Raw genomic sequence first — 18,134 nt, 5'->3', positions numbered from 1 at the left:
CCCCTAGCTCAATATAGATACTTATTTGGATTTTGTTCTGTAATTGCTGTAATTCCTTAGCCTCTTTTTATCTAAACTATACCTATTAAATTATCTTAACTCTTCTCAAAGCTAAATTGCCTCATCTGTTTATTATTTTTCCTTCATTTTGTCTGAATACTTTAAAACTTACGAAGTATGTGAGGCAATTGTTAGAGCTCTAAGTAGTCCCAGGATGCATTTCTTAGTTTCTGTAATTGAGTCTTACCAATTACACCGTGTATTATTGGCCTTACGTTGTACTAACTCTAGCATAACAAACCTTAAGATTTCTTTTAAAAATTATTTAATATTTTAAAAATTCTATGTGCATGCCCCCTTGGCAGTTCAGCTGGTAACTGCTCATTCTTCCTCTTCCTGTTGATGGTGGCCTTTTTATTTTGACAAATCTTGCACATTAGGATTTCTCATCTTTGATGGTGAAATGATCATGACATAGGGTCTGCTAATGTCTTTTAGCACTGTTTTCACCTGAGAGAGAGATTACTTTGGCCTCACAGCTTTGTGAATAAGATTATCTTCATATTCAATTATTAAAGGACTCTTAGAACTTTCATTTGCAGTTAGGTAATTGAAGAGCATTTTTTATTGCTATTAGTTTATATAGCCTTATAGGAAGGATTTATTTTTAGCCCTTATAACAGATGTTGTAAAACTTTATATATTTGAAAAGCTTTATAAAATATACCCCCTCATGGATCACAGCCTTGACATGGTGAAGGGGCTTGCGTAACTCAAGCTATAAGCTATGCTGTGCAGGGCCACCCAAGATAGATGGGTCATAGTGAAGAGTTCTGGCAAAGCGTGGTCCACTGGAGAAAGAAGTGGCAAACGACTCCAGTATTCTTGACTAGAGAACCCCGTGGACAGTATGAAAAGGCAAAGACATATGACACTGGAAGATGAGCACCCTGGTCAGAAGGTGTCCAATATGCTACTAGAGAAAAGTAGAGGGCAATTACTAATAGCTTCAGAAAGAATGAAGCCTCTAGGCCAAAGTGGAAATGATGCTCAGCTATGGATGTGCCCAATACTGTAAAGAACCATGTTGCAAAGAAGCCTGCAATGTTAGGTCCATGAATCAAGGTAAATTGGATGTGGTCAAGCAGGAGATGGCAAGAGTGAGTATCAACATCTTAGGAATCAGTGAATTAAAATGGATAGGAATGGGGGATTTTAATTCAGGTGACCATTGTAACTATTACTGTGGACAAGAATCTCTTAAAAGAAATGGAGTAGCCCTCAGAGTCAACAAAAGAGTCCAAAGTGCAATACTTGGGTGTAACGTCAAAAACTGTAGAATGATATTGATTCATTTCCAAGGCAAGTCATTCAGCAAAACAGTAATCGAACGCTATGCCCCAACCACCAATGCCTAAGAAGCTGAAATTGACCAGTTCTATGAAGACCTACAACATCTTCTAGAGCTAACACCAAAAAAAGATGTCCTTTTAATCATAGGGGGTTAGAATGCAAAAGTAGGAAGTCAAGAGGTACCCAGAATAATAGACAACTTTGACTTTCCAGTATAAAATGAAGCAGGGCAGTGTCTAACAGAATTTTGTCAGGAGAACATGCTGGTCACAGCAAACACCCTTTTCAACAACCCAAGAGATGACTATACACGTGAACATCACCAAATATCAATGACCAAATTGACCAAATGGTCAATACCAAAATCAGATTGATTGTGTTCTTTGCAGCCAGAGATGGAAAAACTCTATACAGTCAGTGAAAACAAGACTTAGAACTGACTGTGGCTCAAATCATAAGCTCCTTATTGCAAAACTCAAGGTTAAATTAAGCAGAATCCCTATGGACAGGGGACCCTGGTGGGCTATAATCCATAAGGTCACAAAGAGCCAGACACAACTGAAGCAACTTAGCATGCACACACACACAGGAAAAACAACTAGACCATTCAGGTATGACCTAAATCATATCCCTTATGATTATACAGTGAAGATGACAAATAGATTCAAGGGATTAGATCTGGTCGAGAGAATGCCTGAAGAACTATGTTAGGTTTGTAACACTGTACAGGAGGCAGTGACCAAAACCATCTGAAAGAAAAAGAAATGCAAGAAGGCAAAGTGATTGTCTGAGGAAGCTTTACAAATAGCTGAGGAAAGAAGAGAAGTGAAAGGCAAGGGAGAAAGGGAAAGATATAGACAGCTGAATGCAGAGTTCCAGAGAATAGCAAGGGGAGATAAGAAGGCCTGCTTAAATGAACAATGCAAAGAAATAGAGAAAAACAATAGACTGGGGAAGACTAGAGATCTCTTCAAGAAAACTGGAGATATCTAGGGAATATTTCATGCAAGGATGGGCACGATAAAGGACAGAAACGGTAAGGACCTAACAGAAGCAGAAAAGATTAAGAAGAGGTGGCACGAATACACAGAAGAACTTTACAAAAAGGATTTTAATGACCCGGATAACCACAATGATGTGATCACTCACCTAGAGCTGGACATCCTAGAGGTGAAGTCAAGTAGGCCTTAGGAAGCATTACTACAAACAAAGCTAGTAGAGGTGACCGAATTCCAGTTGAGCTATTTCAAGTCATAAAAAATGATGTTGTTCAAATGCTACACAAAGGTCAGCAAGTTAGGAAAACTCAGCAGTGGCCACAGGACTGGAAAAAAAATTTCATTCCAATCCTAAAGAAGGCCAATGTCAAAGAATGTTGAGACTACCATACTTTTGCCCTCATTTCACATGCTAGCAAGGTTATGCTCAAATCCTTCAAGCTAGGCTTCAGTGGTGCTTGAACTGACAAATTCCAGATGTACCTGCTGGGTTTAGAAGAGTCAGAGGAACCAGAGATCAAATTGGCAACACTTGTAGGATCCTGGAGAAAGCAAGGGAGTTTCAGAAAAACATCTACTTCTGCTTCATTGACTAAGCTAAAGCCTCTGACTGTGTGGATCACAATTGTGGAAAATTCTTTAAGAGATGGAAGTACCAGACTACCTTACCTGTCTCCTGAAAAACCTATATGCAAGTCAAGAAACAAACAGTTCCAGACGTGGAACAATTCAAAATTGGGAAAGAAGTATGACTTATATGAAGAGTACATCATGCGAAAGACCAGACTGGATGAGTCACAAGCTAGGGGAGTTGCTAGAATCAAGAGTGCCAGGGGTAATATCAACAACCTCAACGATACCACTCCAATGGTAGAAAGTGAAGAGAAACTAAAGAGCCTCTTGAGGGTGAAAGAGAAGAGTGAAGAAACTCAGCATTCAAAAAACTGAGATCATGGTCTGGTCCCATCACTTCACAGCAAATAGAAGGGGAAAAAGTGGAAGAAGTAACAGATTTTATTTTCTTGGGCTTCAAAGTCACTTTGGATGGTGACTGCAGCCATGAAATTAAGACATTTGTTCCTTGGAAGGAGAGCTATGACAAAACCTAGACAGCATATTAAAAAGCAGAGACATCACTTTGCCAACAAAGGTCCATATAATCAAAGCTATGGTTTTTCCAGTAGTCATGTACAGATCTGGGAGTTGGACCAGAAAGAAGGTTGAGTGCTGAAGAATTGATGCTTTTGAATTGTGATGTTGGAGAAGACTCCTGAAAGTCCCTTGGACTGCAAGGAGATCAAACCTGTCAATCCTAAAGGAAATTGACCCTAATTATTCATTAGTAGAACTGATGCTGAAGCTGAAGCTCCAGTACTTTGGCCACCTGATGGGAAGAGCAAACTCACTGGAAAACACCCTGATGCTGGGAAAGATTGAGGGCAAAAGGAGAAGTGGGCAGCAGAGGATAAAATGCTTAAACAGCATCAGGGACTCGATGGACATGAATTTTTACAAACTCTGAAAGATAGTAGAGGACAGAGGAGTCTGGCATGTTGCCGTCCCTGGGTTCACGAAGACTGAAGGCGGACTAGAACTGAACAAGGCTGAATAATCCAGGTGAGAGATAATAGTAACATGGACCAGTGGATGGGGTGAGAAGTTGTTAGCCTCCAGGGATATTTTTAAGGGAAGAGCCAATAGAATCTGATGGTGAATTGTATATAGAATGTGAGAGAAAGGCGACCAGTGTGACCCCACAGTTGGAAGCCTGAGCAACTCGAATGGGAGGAGTTGTTAGAAGGATCTGAGGAGGTGAAAAGGAGCTTAGTTTTGGACATGTTAAGTTTGAGCTATCAGACATCCACATGGAGAGGTCAAATACACAGCTCAGTAAAAAAGACTAGAATTTAGGGGAGAAGTCTAAAGGTAGTCATGGTTGTGGAGTTTTCTCCATATAAATGCTCCCTCTGTATCAACAGTACTACTTTCCTTCTCTCAGTACCTCTGCCTCCCGTCCATTGGAAGCCCAGCTTCCATGATTTCAACAGAGGGATGCTATCTTTGCCCTCCAGCAGATATAAGAGCCTTTAGTCCCCAGGACTATGGGCTTCCCTGGTGGCTCAGCCATAAAGAATAACCTCCCAGTGCAGGAGACATGGATTCGATCCCTGGGTGAAGAAGTTCCCCTGGAGTAGGAAATGGCAACCCACTCCAGTATTCTTGCCTGGAAAATCCCATAGACAGAGGAGCCTGGTGGGCTACAGTCCATAGGGTCTCAAAGAGTCGGACACGACTGAGTGACTGGACAAGTCTCTTGAGTTAGCATTCTCCAAGGTCTCCTTCATCGCATCCTTATGAGACTCATTGGAAGTCACTCTATCTGGGCTGTTCTCTCCCCATTCCTGATTCAGTTTCCATCTCTCCTTTTCTTCCCCCAAGGCCCTTATAGCCACCGGCCCCTTAAGGCATTGGATGCTCCACCACTCCATTCAACAAGTCAGTTGATTCTGTTTGATTGAGATGGTTTTGTTCAGCCTTCTTTGAGGTTCAATTCAATCGTCTATGGACAACTTGAGGCTACTTTAATCATAAAACCAAATAACTAGTAACTCTTGCCCCCAGATTCTTCCTGACCAAGATCATTTCTTTCATTCTTTTGGTGAAGAATTCTGGAAATTCAACTAAGCAAGTAATTGGGCTTTTCAGCATATCTGAAGGTGCTTTTTGAGAATGTTTTTTAGATTTGCTCCTAAACCCATGTCAGCAGAGGAGGGATGGTCTAACACATGGGGAAGATTACAACCAAACTTTTTAATTTTTTAATGATAAAAATTCAAACTTTTCCACATATCCAAGTTATATGTAAACATATGAATCTTCTTTGAATTGATAATATAGAATATCCACTCATTCAATAATTATTTATTGAGAACCTGTTACATGTTCTTGGTGTTTCAGGTACCCTGTCATTAAGGTGTTCCCTGTAATTAGGGAGCCTCAGTTCAGTTCAGATGCTCAGTTGTGTCCGACTCTTTGTGACCCCATGGACTGGAGCACGCCAGGCCTCCCTGTCCATCACCAGCTCTTGGAGTGTCTACCCAAACTCATGTCCATTGAGTCAGTGATGCCATCCAACTATCTCATCCTCTGTTGTCCCCTTCTCCTCCCACCTTCTATCTTTCCCAGCATCAGGGTCTTCTCAAATGAGTCAGTTCTTCACATCAGGTGGCAAAAGTATTGGAGTTTCAGCTTCAACATCAGTCCTTCCAATGAATACTTAGGACTGATCTCCTTTAGGATGGACTGGTTGGATCTCTTTGCAGTCCAAGGGACTCTCAAGAGTCCTCTCCAACACCACAGTTCAAAAGCATCAATTCTTCGGCGCTCAGCTTTCTTTATAGTCCAACTCTCACATCCATACGTGACTACTGGAAAAACCATAGCCTTGACTAGATGGACCTTTGTTGGCAAAGTAATGTCTCTGCTCTTTAATATGCTGTCTAGATTGGCCTTTCCAAGGGGCAAGCATCTTTTAATTCCATGGTTGCAGACACCATCTGCACTGATTTTGGAGCCCCCAGAAATAAAGTCTGCTGCTATTTCCACTGTTTTCCCATCTGTTTGCCATGAAGTGATGGGACCGGATGCTATGACCTTAGTTTTCTGAATGTTCAGCTTTAAGCCAACTTTTTCACTCTCCTCTTTCACTTTCATCAAAAGACTCTTCATTTCATTTCAGTTCAGTCGCTCAGTCGTGTCCAACTCTTTGTGACCCCATGAATCACAGCACACCAGGCCTCCCTGTCCATCACCAACTCCCGGAGTTCACTCAGACTCACGTCCATCAAGTTAGTGATGCCATCCAACCATCTCATCCTCTGTCATCCCCTTCTCCTCCTGCCCCCAATCCCTCCCAGCATCGGAGTCTTTTCCAGTGAGTCAACTCTTTGCATGAGGTGGCCAAAGTACTGGAGTTTCAGCTTCAGCATCATTCCCTCCAAAGAAATCCCAGGGCTGATCTCCTTCAGAATGGACTGGTTGGATCTCCTTGCAGTCTTCTCCAACACCACAGTTCAAAAGCATCAATTCTTCGGCACTCAGCTTTCTTCACAGTCCAACTCTCACATCCATACATGACCACTGGAAAAAACCATAGCCTTGACTAGACGGACCTTAGTCGGCAAAGTAATGTCTCTGCTTTTGAATATGCTATCTAGGTTGGTCATAACTTTTCTTCCAAGGCGTAAGCGTCTTTTCATTTCATGGCTGCAGTCACCATCTGCAGTGATTTTGGAGCCCAGAAAAATAAAGTCTGACACTGTTTCCACTGTTTCCCATCTATTTCCCATGAAGTAATGGGACCAGAGGCCACAATCTTCGTTTTCTGAATGTTGAGCTTTAAGCCAACTTTTTCACTCTCCTCTTTCACTTTCATCAAGAGACTTTTTACTTCCTCTTCACTTTCTGCCTTATATGCTTCCAACTATCACATAGGATGTTCTTATACTAAAAACTTCAAATTTAACTGAGTATCCTGCATCTTATCTGATCACTCAGGTTGTAGTCACATGACAGCGTGCCTGGGCTGGGTGATCAAAGATGGTCCTACTTATGGAAGTTGGGACTGGACTGACTGTCATCTAGGCTGATCTTCCCATGTGGTACCCCAGGCTTCCTTACATGTCAGTCTTAGGGCAACAACAGGTCAAGGTGGCAGCTATAAGCCTTCTTTTGGCCCATACTCTGAAGTCACAAATGGTCACTTTTGCCAGAGTCTCTTGGTCAAAGAAAGGCGAGGGACCAGCTTACATTCAGAGCATGGGGGGAGAGATTTATACCTCCTGATGAAAGGAATGTCACATTCACATTAGAAAAGGAAATATATACAGGGAATGGGAGGGTTTGTAGCCATTAAATAATCAATCATAAGTACTAAACATAATAGAGAAGTCCCTGCCATCACGGTCCAAACTCTATTCTAAGAAGAGGCTAGGAAAAAAAGCCCTCTTAACTGTTTTTGACCACCTCAACATCTAAAGATCAGAAGGATGAGGAAACTAGCCAGGAGACCAAGGAGGCTCATCCAGTGATGCATGAGGAGAGCAAAGAGTCTAAGGCCCCGGAAGCCAAGGGAATAGTGTTGGCAGGAATCAGCAAGTGACCAGCTCAGCTCCGCCAAATATTTGCAGTTTAATGCTAAGTGATCTCAATCTTGGAATTTTCACTAACTTCTACAAAAATTCTAGGGGGGACAATTGATATTTGAGAGTGGGTTAGGAAAAGGAGGCACAGTTAATAATTATACCGTGACAGACAGACTGCCCAGAGCAAATAGCGAACATCCAATCGGTCATCCAATTTGGTTTCTGCCTCAGTAACTGTTAAATAAATACAGGTTGCTTCCTAAAGAAACAGCTTTACTGAAGTGTGACTTAATATTTTGCTTTTGGATTTAATTGAGGATCAATATTTAGGAAGCAGTGTTATGAAAGGAGTTTCTGCCTCTTTTATAAAAACTGCTATTGGAGACTCTTTCATAATTTTGTTCAATGTTCCTCATAGAAAGAACCATGTGGCAATTCCTCTCAGAATTGATTGCTGGCAAAACTGTTAAAAAGAGGATAATCTGGAGCTGAAGTAAGTTCTCCAAGGAACTGGTGATATCCTTTCTTTTCCTAAGTAGTGAGAGCTTTGTAGCACGTTGCTTTTTCCTCTTACCTTGGCGGCACTAGCTAAGTTACATCTCCAAGTTGCTGTTGGGATATCATGTCAGATTTTCCCAGTTGTGACCTTATTTCTCCTCACATATTTCTTGAGCACCCACCATGTACTGAGCTCTGTTATTTAAGCTAGAGGTGTGGTAGAGATCCACACAGATTCAATCCCTGCCTTCAGGGCACTTTTTTGGTTCTCAAGTTTACAGTACTTTAAAAATATGATATTAGTGTCTTATAAGTTCTAAGTTCAGTCACTCAGTTTTGTCCGACTCTATGCGACCCCACGGACTGCAGGACACCTGGCTTCCCTGTCCATCACCGACTCCCGGAGCTTAATCAAATTCATGTCAATAGAGTCGGTGATGCTATCCAATCATCTCATCCTCCGTTGTCCCCTTCTGCTCCCGCCTTCAATCTTTCCCAGCATTGGGGTCTTTTCCAATAAGTCGGTTCTTCACATCAGGTGGCCAAATTATTAGAGTTTCAGCTTCAGCACCAGACCTTCCAATGAACATTCAGAACTGATTTCATTTAGGATGGACTGGTTGGATCTCCTTGAAGTCCAAGGGACTCTCAAGGGTCTCATCCAACACCACAGTTCAAAAGCATCAATTCTGTCAATTAGTGTCTTATAGGAAGACTTTAGTGTCTATAGGAATTCTTTCAGGAGCAACGTGGGTATAAAAAACAAATTGAATAAAATGTAACAGTGCAGCGCATTAGGTAGGGGTCTAGTGTGTTAGAAACAGAAGGCGAGGGGAGAGGCAGAGTGTGAAGCCTTGAGTAGGGCCAGAGCCTGAAGCTTATATTTGGGTACCGTTGTCTTTCATGAGGTTTCAGACCCTCCATTTTGCTTCTGAGAGAAAAGAAGGCATGTTTAAAAAATAAAATTACTTTTAAAGCTGTGTTTAGCATCTTTACTAATATTAGTAAAGAGTGCTTGATCAAATAAAGCATTTAAGGATATTATCATAATCCAAACAGGCTCTAAGTGCTTATCTACTGGCTGTGGAAAAAGGAGAATTAGTGGTTAACAATGCCTTAATATGATACACCATTGGATCAAATAAATATTTCAGTTTCACATTATAAAGTAGCCTATTTTTGCAGGACATGAAAATAAGCACTATTATTTTTTAAAAGAAATAACCTGTCTACACATAAGAAAAGGAACCCCTTATCAGTTGTAACCTTGAATAGGGATTTAAAGAAGCTGCTGGGGGCTTTCCAGCCAAGAGAAGGGGACTGATTTGAAGTCAACTCAAAAGCTCTGTCTTGGCTGATAAGACCCCGCTGTCCAAAACAAGAAACACGTCTCTGTGCCTATTAAGCATGTAACAGTGTCAGAGAAGAAAGGTCAGACGAAGGAAGGGATCCTCTTTTAAACGATTTAGTTCTTACACCTTGATGGCAGCATGGCAGGCACAAGAGGAGCCAGGCAGGGAAAAGCCACGCGAGGGAGGAGGTCGAGAGAGGGACGGAGAATGAAAGAGGCAGAGCAGCTGCTTTCATAAAGCCAGCTGTGTTGGAGATTTCTCTTTACAGCTGCGTATTGAAATGTGTATGAAGCGAGCAATGCAAAACACTTGGGCAATACATTATGTTAAAGGAATCAAAATTGAATTGCGGGGACTCTGAGTCCCACTGATTTCAGCTATTGATTATGTTGCTTCAACATGCAGGAATAAAATTAAAAGCTGAGACAGACAACGAGCTGCCATGTAAGCTCTTAAGCCTGTCTACCAAATACTCTGGTTACTGGGTCGTTTTTATTCCGCAAAGAAATGTGAATACAGTCATAGTTCCAGTATAATATAAATAAAATTCTTACTTCTTTTCGCCTATGTTTATGCTATATCTTTCAGCCTTCCAACTCACTGTTGTTACCGTAGTGACATTTATAGAGGGATCATGTGTTTTCCATAAGTTTAAGGGCTATACATACATGGGCCTTAACCAGCTCAAGAGAATTCACTGAGATCTGGAGTGCTTGGAGCAACATTGTGAAAATTGGATTGCCTGAAAACACAGGTTTGACTGACAGGAGAAACCTTCTTTGCACACACAGAGAATGATGGGGTTGGAAAGGGGTCTCTGCAAGCCATTTATTCTGTGCCATCTCCAGGCAGCATGGTGGCTAAACTGCAATAGGTGTCTGCGATTTTAGTACCAGTGTAACTTACCCAAGACTGCCCCTTCTCCCGAGCCACAGCCAGTTTAACTGTCAAATAAAAATAACGTATGGTCCTCCACCTTGTCATCCTCTTTCCTGACTCTCCCCGCTGGGTCCTTAAGGTTATTCAAAGCTGAGTGCTGGCAACTGCCAGAAATAAAAGTCTGAACCTCAGGGTAGACATGACCAGAAGGGGAAACCTCTTCTTGGTTTTGCCCAGCAGGGAGAAACCTCTTCCTATCACCCCGTCATGACAGGTGTTTGACCTAAAGCTTCATGCAGCACTGCCCTACCCCATTTATATACCCTTTGAAATGGGAATCCCAGGGTCACTGGCTGCGCTGGAGAAGATGGCTGTAGCAACTCAGAGCATGGTCTCATAGGATGATTCCTTCTGAGAACTTGTTTTGAGTTTACCACCTGCCCAAACAGTGTCACCACCATCATCTGCAAAATATTAACTTTTACTGGAGCAGGGATGTGGTACCAAGACTGATTGCCCTGTGTTGGGGGCGGTGTTGGAGGGGGGTGCATTTACTTCTTTGAAGATTGAACTAAGGAGGCTAAATGATTAATTCAAATAATTAGGAGTCTCTTTTTCTCATCATTTGATTTTGGGGATTACGATTTTCGTTCAAAACTAAAAACAGGTTGCCTAGGTTATGAGAAAATAAAAGCTTTAAAACAAAAAAAGATGCCAAGTTTGGGAGGAGAGGAGATGTCGAGCTTGGGTCTATGTTTCTGAAGAAGATTTATCTTGAGTTTTATAAAGGCAAAAAACACAAACATCACCCTTGTGTTTATGTTAGGAAGTAAGCATTTGAAAATATGCAATATGTATTTTAAGCACTGTTCTACTTTTTAATCTTGCGTTGCACCCAAAGAATGCTAATGGTTACCAAATTGTTCTTTGGCAGAGTAAGCTGACCCTTAAAAAAAGAAAAGAAGTGATAGGATGTGATTCTAGCACAAAACAAACGTATGAATCTTCAACCCTAAGCAGATATTAACTACTCGAGCAACCCCAATCTAGGAGGCTAGCCAGCAGCTTTTCTCTGCATTGCATTATGTCCATTACAGGGCAATGAAGGACAGTTTCCATGACTCTTAAGAAAGAAGTGTTTCTCCTCATTAAGAGAGCAGGGCAAGGAGTTTACATGTAGTATCTGAGCTTGTCACTGAGCTTCTCAGCCTCCCCATCTATACATTTGCCTCAATCGGTGCTGGTTATCTCAGCAATAAAGCATTCAGTCTCCAGAAGGGAGGTTTCTCCCTACATCCTGTAAGTAGGAGGATGGATATTTGGTTTTGTGTGCAGAAATCGGTTGAGTGAAACCAGCATGGGTCTGCACCACTGTCACTAGCTATAATCAGCTTTCCAGATCGACACTGAGTGTGTCCCCAGTGACCCATAGCATAGTGAGGGACACGGATGTTTGTGACAACACATTCCTGAGAAGCAGCAGTTGTAACAGCCCTGTGACCTGGCTTATTCATCCCGGTTTCTTTGTGCAGAGACATTTTGTTTTCCCAGCTCTTTGGCCATGTGCTAACGATTAGACAATGATGCCAGCAATGAGGAGGAAAAGCAGTGTCATGGATGGTGGGTGGTTTGTTTTCTTAGTTCCTTGTTGAAAACATATGGAAATGTTTATATATAAATAGACAACAATGGACTGCTGCCGTCATGTTAGCAACGGCTAGTAAAATCCTCCATGAATAGAAATGTAGCACGTCTCCACCGACGACAGAATTCTGATTTACTGAAATCTGCACATCCTGTCTAATTCGGGTTGGAAAAGATATTTTATTATTTTAGGCTTTTTATTCCTGGTTGGTAGGAAATGGTGGAGCAAGGGTTTTGTTTTTGTTTTTGTTTTCAATCTTCTCTTTGCCTAATCAAATTACTTTGTTAGCAGCGACAATAAATTCTGTCCAAACAGATTTCGTATTGTGATCATGCAAGAATATTTTAAACTCTGTACATTTGTTTGACTACAGTCTTTGCATTTATTAATTAAAAGCAAGGACCTGTGTGGCCTGACAATTGGAAGTAAGCATGAGCAGACAGAGTATTGGAGAGGCTGAGCCCACAGGCTTGGGGAAGCAGACCTTTGGGCTTGAATTCTGACCACTCCACTCACTAGCTAGGTAAGCTTGGGGAAGTTAGTTAACCTGGCCAGACCTCAGTTGCTTCATCTGTGAAATGAGAAATAAAATAGCACTTACAGAATGATTATAAGCATTACCTGGGCTAAGCTATAAGGCATGACACACAGTGTCTGGCACATTGGAAGCACTGCAAAAATGATACCGGTTATCATTATATGCTAACAGAATGGTTTATATGGAGGCCTTTCTTGAAAACCTGAGAAGTCTAGATCTTTCGTGGTAAGACCAGTACTGCGGTGCCACCATTATCCCTATTTCACAGCAGACGAACCTGAGAAGTCACACAGACTGCCCAGAGTCACAGAGCTCGTGGCTGGTCAGTCTGCAGATTAAACTCAGACTGAATAGTCCCAGGGCCCATACTTGCTATCACTGTGCTAAACCTGTTGCCACATAGCATCTGACACCTCTGAAAGTGCCCTGATTTAAATTTTTCTCAACATTCCTATCAGCATCCTGGCATTGCATGGTACCATTCACAGATGGTGGGATACCCTAGCCCTTGTTCATTTGTAGAGGGTCAAGAAGCCCTTCATGCATATTGTTTAAGGAGCTTGGACAAGTTCAACTCACACAACCACTTTCACTGTGGTCCACAAAGATTTTTTTCTTTGAAGACCCTCAAAGTTCCATGTGCCCAGGCTCATTGTTCAAGCTTGGGTGCGTGCTCAGTCGCTTCAGTTGACCCCATGGACTGTGGCCCACTAGGCTCCTCTGTGCATGGGATTCTCCAAGTAAGAATACTGGAGTGGGTCACTGTGCTCCTCCAGGAGATCTTCTCAACCCCGGGCTTGAACCAGCACCTCTTACATCTTCTGCACTGGCAGGCGTGTTCTTTACCACTGTCTAAGCCTAGAAAAAGGCATTTGTTCCAGCCTACAGATGGAGATGCTAAAGGTCAAGGCATCATGACTTGGGGACAGAGAGAGAGGCCAGACACTCCTCTCGGCAGTCCAGCAGGTCGGTTCTTGAGCCAGGAGTAGAGCTGAGTGGGTCCAGGGCTGGGCACGCCTCACCAGGTGGATGCCCAAATCACTACCTAGCTCTACTTTCAACTAAAAAGTATATAGTCAGGAGCAAATTGGGTAATTTTCTTATTGGAAGGATGGAAGTGTGTGAGAAGCATGGGAACCCTCACAGACATTACCTAACTCTGTCTTTATTTAAAGATAAATTGTGCTATTTCTTTTCTCATTTTTATAGGGGAGGAAGAGAATTTGGGGTGGGAGCAGTGGGCACATAAGGGGACAGGATTAACCCTGCCGAATTCATGTCAACTTGTTGACCAGCACCAATGTGCTAGCTGAAAGAACCCTGAATGTAATACATTAATGCAAATATTTTTGCATGTTATTAACTCTTAATGATGCTACCTTCTTGCAGTAGCCACAGCTGAAAGCAGAGAAAAGTGTTTTGTTTTGTTTTGTTTTGTTTTAATCAAAATTGCCTTGGGTCTTTCTCTAAAAATCACCATGAAGACAGAAATTGCTTAGAAGTGAAAGTGGAAATACCAACAGACTTCTGCTTTGTCAACCTTATCATCAATGACAACAGAATAGGTATCCCAGGACCACAAAGTTCAGTCCTATAAATGTTAGAAATGTCCTTCTTTAGAACCCACCACTGTTCTTGCTGTTGTAACAACAGTGCCCATCCACGGCAATAGGAAATCATTACAAAAAGTATCTGTTTTACAAAAGAAAAAAATAGTTATGCAACCCTGAAATTGTTATGCAAGTGAAAAATCATTCTAATTCAAAACAGGTGTAACTCCATGCTAGCTATAGCATTGTGGAGTTTTGGAAAGCATAGTATTTCGGACCCAGCTCTCTCATTTGCCAACTATGTGACTTTGAGCAAGTCACCTAACCTCTCTGATCCTCAGTTCCTTTTCCATAAACCACTATCAATGATAAAACTGCCCTGTCTACTTTATGGGTTATGGAAGAAGATCAAAGGAGATTGCAAACATGAAAGCCCTCTGAAAGCAATGTAAAAATGTCATTATTGATTTTTACTAGGTGAGTAATGACGATGCCAGCTTGAGAATAACTCGACCAAGGTAGTATTTGGTCAGTCTTGAAGAAAAGAATGGTTCCTGAGAAATAGATGGCCAGGCCACTTTAAACTTGAAAGAACCTTAAACTTGAAAATCTTTGGGCTGGGTGGCAATTGAGCTGTGCAATCTGGTGAGGGCCTCTTCTAGGCTCTTGCTGTGACAATATTGGCTACATGAAATCACTGTGCTTTCTCACCAGACTTTATTTGGGAAAAGTTTACACACTAGCCTCCTGGCAGAACTGCTGGGGTTTAGAGTTCTACAGTTGTACCCCAGAGAGAGCAGCATTTCAGTGGCATTCTAATACCTCCCTCCCTGGGGACTCAACAGATGGCACAACAACAGAATCAGAAACCCAAGACAAACCTGTTGGTTTGATGCTTTTAAGCCATTGCAGAATCCGCAATTAAAATAAGACAGAATGTCCATCAAGAGGAAAGAGGTGCAGCGAAATAGGCCCACAGAGCGTACCTATTTTTGGCCTGAACGTGGCTAATGCTATCTGGAGATCCCTACTGTAGAAAAGGAACTGTATCTGGTACAAATTAAGCTGTTAAGAAAATTAATTGAAAGAATATTATTGATAATAGCAATAATTGAGTAATTTTAATATGGAGCTTTATGTTGATTTTCATAGAATTTAAAGAAAATCTTTCCAAGTCAACTCAAATTTGGCAGATCCCAGGATGAGTAAGTTTGCATCTCAGAACTGTTAGTAATATGCAGACCAGACCCCAAGTCCAGCAGGGCCTCATGTGTTTTGGCAAGAACTCGTGAGGAGATAAAGTCTCTGATTGTTGTTTTTTCAGTAACTCCCAAAGAGAAAGCAGAGTGCAGCAGATATGAACCAAACACTTATCTCTTTTGTTTAGGCAAATAGTTCCAACTACAGCCTCGTGATGGAGTCGGACCTGGGAACCTTCTTACCCTCTGGGCTGAAGTTCACTGGCTCTGACTCGGCCAGGATCATCATGGAGGAGGTCATGAGCCTGCTGAAGCCCATCAACATCACACAGGTCCTGAAGGCTGGAGATGGGACGGACATTAACTTCTGGATCCAAGATGGAGTGCCTGGTAAGAGCAGAAGATGAAGCTGGGGTTCTTTGTGTACTGCCAGCGATTTAAAACAAAGTTTCTGTTCTAACAAACACGCCACAACAGATACTGGTAGTTCAATTAATACATGGACACCCTTAGCTTTTGTCTACAAGAGATAATCTGATGATTTCCAATATTGGGATAATAATACTCCTTTATATTTGTTTATCCATCTGTCTTCTCTTTCTAAAGTACAAGTTCCTCTCTCCAAAAAATTCTGATTTAATGACTCTGGGATGGGGCCTAGAAATTGGTTTGGTGTTTTTAAAAACAGGTATGTGGTGATTGTAACACAAATGATCTCCTGACCAAAATTTATGAAATAGAGTAGAAGATAGTTCAGTTCAATTCAGTCACTCAGTCGTGCCCGACTCTTTGCGACCCCATGGACTGCAACATTCCAGGCCTCCCTATCCATCACCAACTCCTGGAGTTTACTCAGACTCATGTCCATCAAGTCAGTGATGCCATCCAACCATCTCATTCTCTGTCATCCCCTTCTCCTCCCTCAATCTTTACCAGCATCAGGGTCTTTTCAAATGAGTCTGCTCTTCGCATCAGGTGGCCAAAGTATTGAGTTTCAGCTTCAACATCCGTCCTTCCAATGAACACCCAGGACTGATCGATCTCCTTTAGGATGGACTGGTTGGATCTCCTTGCAGTCTAAGGGACTCTTAAGAGTCTTCTCCAACACCGCAGTTCAAAAGCATCAATTCTTCAGTGCTCAGCTTTCTTTACAGTCCAACACTCACATCCATACATGACTAATGAAAAAAACATAGCCTTGACTAGATGGACCTTTGTTGGCAAAGTAATATCTCTGCTTTTTAATATGCTGTCTAGGTTGGTCATAACTTTCCTTCCAAGAGTAAGCATCTTTTAATTTCATGGCTGCAGTCACCATCTGCAGTGATTTTGGAGCCCAAAAAATAAAGTCAGCCACTGTTTCCAGTTTCCCCATCTATTTGCCATGAAGTGATGGGACCGGATGCCATGATCTTCATTTTCTGAATGTTGAGCTTTAAGCCAACTTTTTCACTCTCCACTTTCACTTTCATCAAGAGGCTTTTTAGTTCCTCTTCACTTTCTGCCGTAAGGGTGGTGTCATCTGCATATCTGAGGTGACTGTTATTTACTACTACTGATATCCTTCTAGTTCTAGTCCTGTGCTGCAGAAACTTCTCTGACCCAAATAATCCCCTACCCAAAACCAAAGTATCTGGAATTTTACCACTAAAGATTTATTCTCTGAGGTTGGGAACATTTTGTTAATCATTTTTTCCTAATGCAAAGACTGCTTTAAGCGGTTGGACAGACAAGTCCTGGGCAGGTATGAAATTATGTAGTAGGACTAGACATGGGATAGTTACAGGACAAGAAAGAAGACAAACAAATTTCCTTCATAAATTTGCTGAGACTGGCCATGGGAGAGGGTTATTGATGATATTAGACCTCTGATCACAGAGGTTGTTCCCTCAACACCATTATATCCATAACCAAAAACACTGTTAAAAAATCTATTTGTGTATTATTCTGTACTTGTATTATGCAAACAGGAAGTCTAGCTTTTGAATAGTCTTAAAAATTATTTTCCAGAACCATTTTTATAGCTACAAAATATTTCACAATTTTTTAAAAGTCTCTCAAGATCCACCCCACTCTAGCCTTTTTTTTTTTTTCAGCCTGCAAAATAGACTTTGTCAGTAGCATCAGTTCAGCTCAGTTCAATCACTCAGTCGTGTCTGACTCTTTGCAGCCCCATGAATTGCAGCACGCCAGGCCTCCCTGTCCATCACCAACTCCTGGAGTTTACCCAAACTCATGTGCATCAAGTCAGTGATGCCATCCAGCCATCTCATCCTCTGTCGTCCCCTTCTCCTCCTGCCCCCAATCCCTCCCAGCATCAGGGTCTTTTCCAATGAGTCAACACTTTGCATGAGGTGGCCAAAGTATTGGAGTTTCAGCCTCAGCCTCATTCCTTCCAATGAACACCCAGGACTGATCTTCTTTAGGATGGACCAGTTGGATCTCCTTGCAGTCCAAGGGACTCTCGAGAGTCTTCTCCAACACCACAGTTCAAAAGTATCAATTCTTCGGCGCTCAGCTTTCTTCACAGTCCAACTGTCACATCCATACGTGACCACTGGAAAAACCATACTGTATGTATTTAAGGTTTTTTTAAAGTTCATTCTTTAGCTATTATAGATTAAAGCATATTTTAGATGTTAAGGTTGGTAATAGTCTTTTATAACTAAAAAGAGAAGGAGTTTTTCTTTATTGTAAGACAAGGACCTAAATTCTCTCCAGTGGTTTGTGTATATTTTAACCACATTTTGAAATGACTTAAAACAGCATTTCCATTTTCAGTGCTGTGGTTCATCTGTACAGAACCGAGACTCTCTCCATATATGTGCTTTTAATCATGATCAAGGTCTACGGGAAGGATGTTTGCCCTTTGAATTGTATAAAATGTTTTTGCTTGAATTTTAGATTTTTCTTGACCCATGAATTTTCCAGAAAGAATCTTCTTAAAATTTCAGAAAAGCTTGTAAGTTTGCTGGGTG

At 41.7% G+C, this 18,134-nt stretch overlaps 1 protein-coding gene across 9 annotated transcripts in view; it reads left to right on the top strand.

Annotated features, from left to right (window-relative positions):
• Nucleotides 1–18,134, top strand: part of CPQ (carboxypeptidase Q) — a 575,285-nt gene that overhangs the window by 477,246 nt on the left and 79,905 nt on the right. For all 9 annotated transcript variants that reach the window (XM_042254452.1, XM_042254454.1, XM_012184096.4 and 6 more), the window contains one exon: nucleotides 15,345–15,546. In XM_042254452.1, coding sequence (XP_042110386.1) covers nucleotides 15,345–15,546 — 202 coding nt within the window. The remainder of the gene's footprint in view (nucleotides 1–15,344; nucleotides 15,547–18,134) is intronic.

The sequence above is a fragment of the Ovis aries genome, chromosome 9 (assembly GCF_016772045.2).
Source record: "Ovis aries strain OAR_USU_Benz2616 breed Rambouillet chromosome 9, ARS-UI_Ramb_v3.0, whole genome shotgun sequence".
In the NCBI taxonomy this organism is placed as follows: Eukaryota; Metazoa; Chordata; class Mammalia; order Artiodactyla; family Bovidae; genus Ovis; species Ovis aries.
This window is presented reverse-complemented; position numbering and strand designations above follow the sequence as displayed.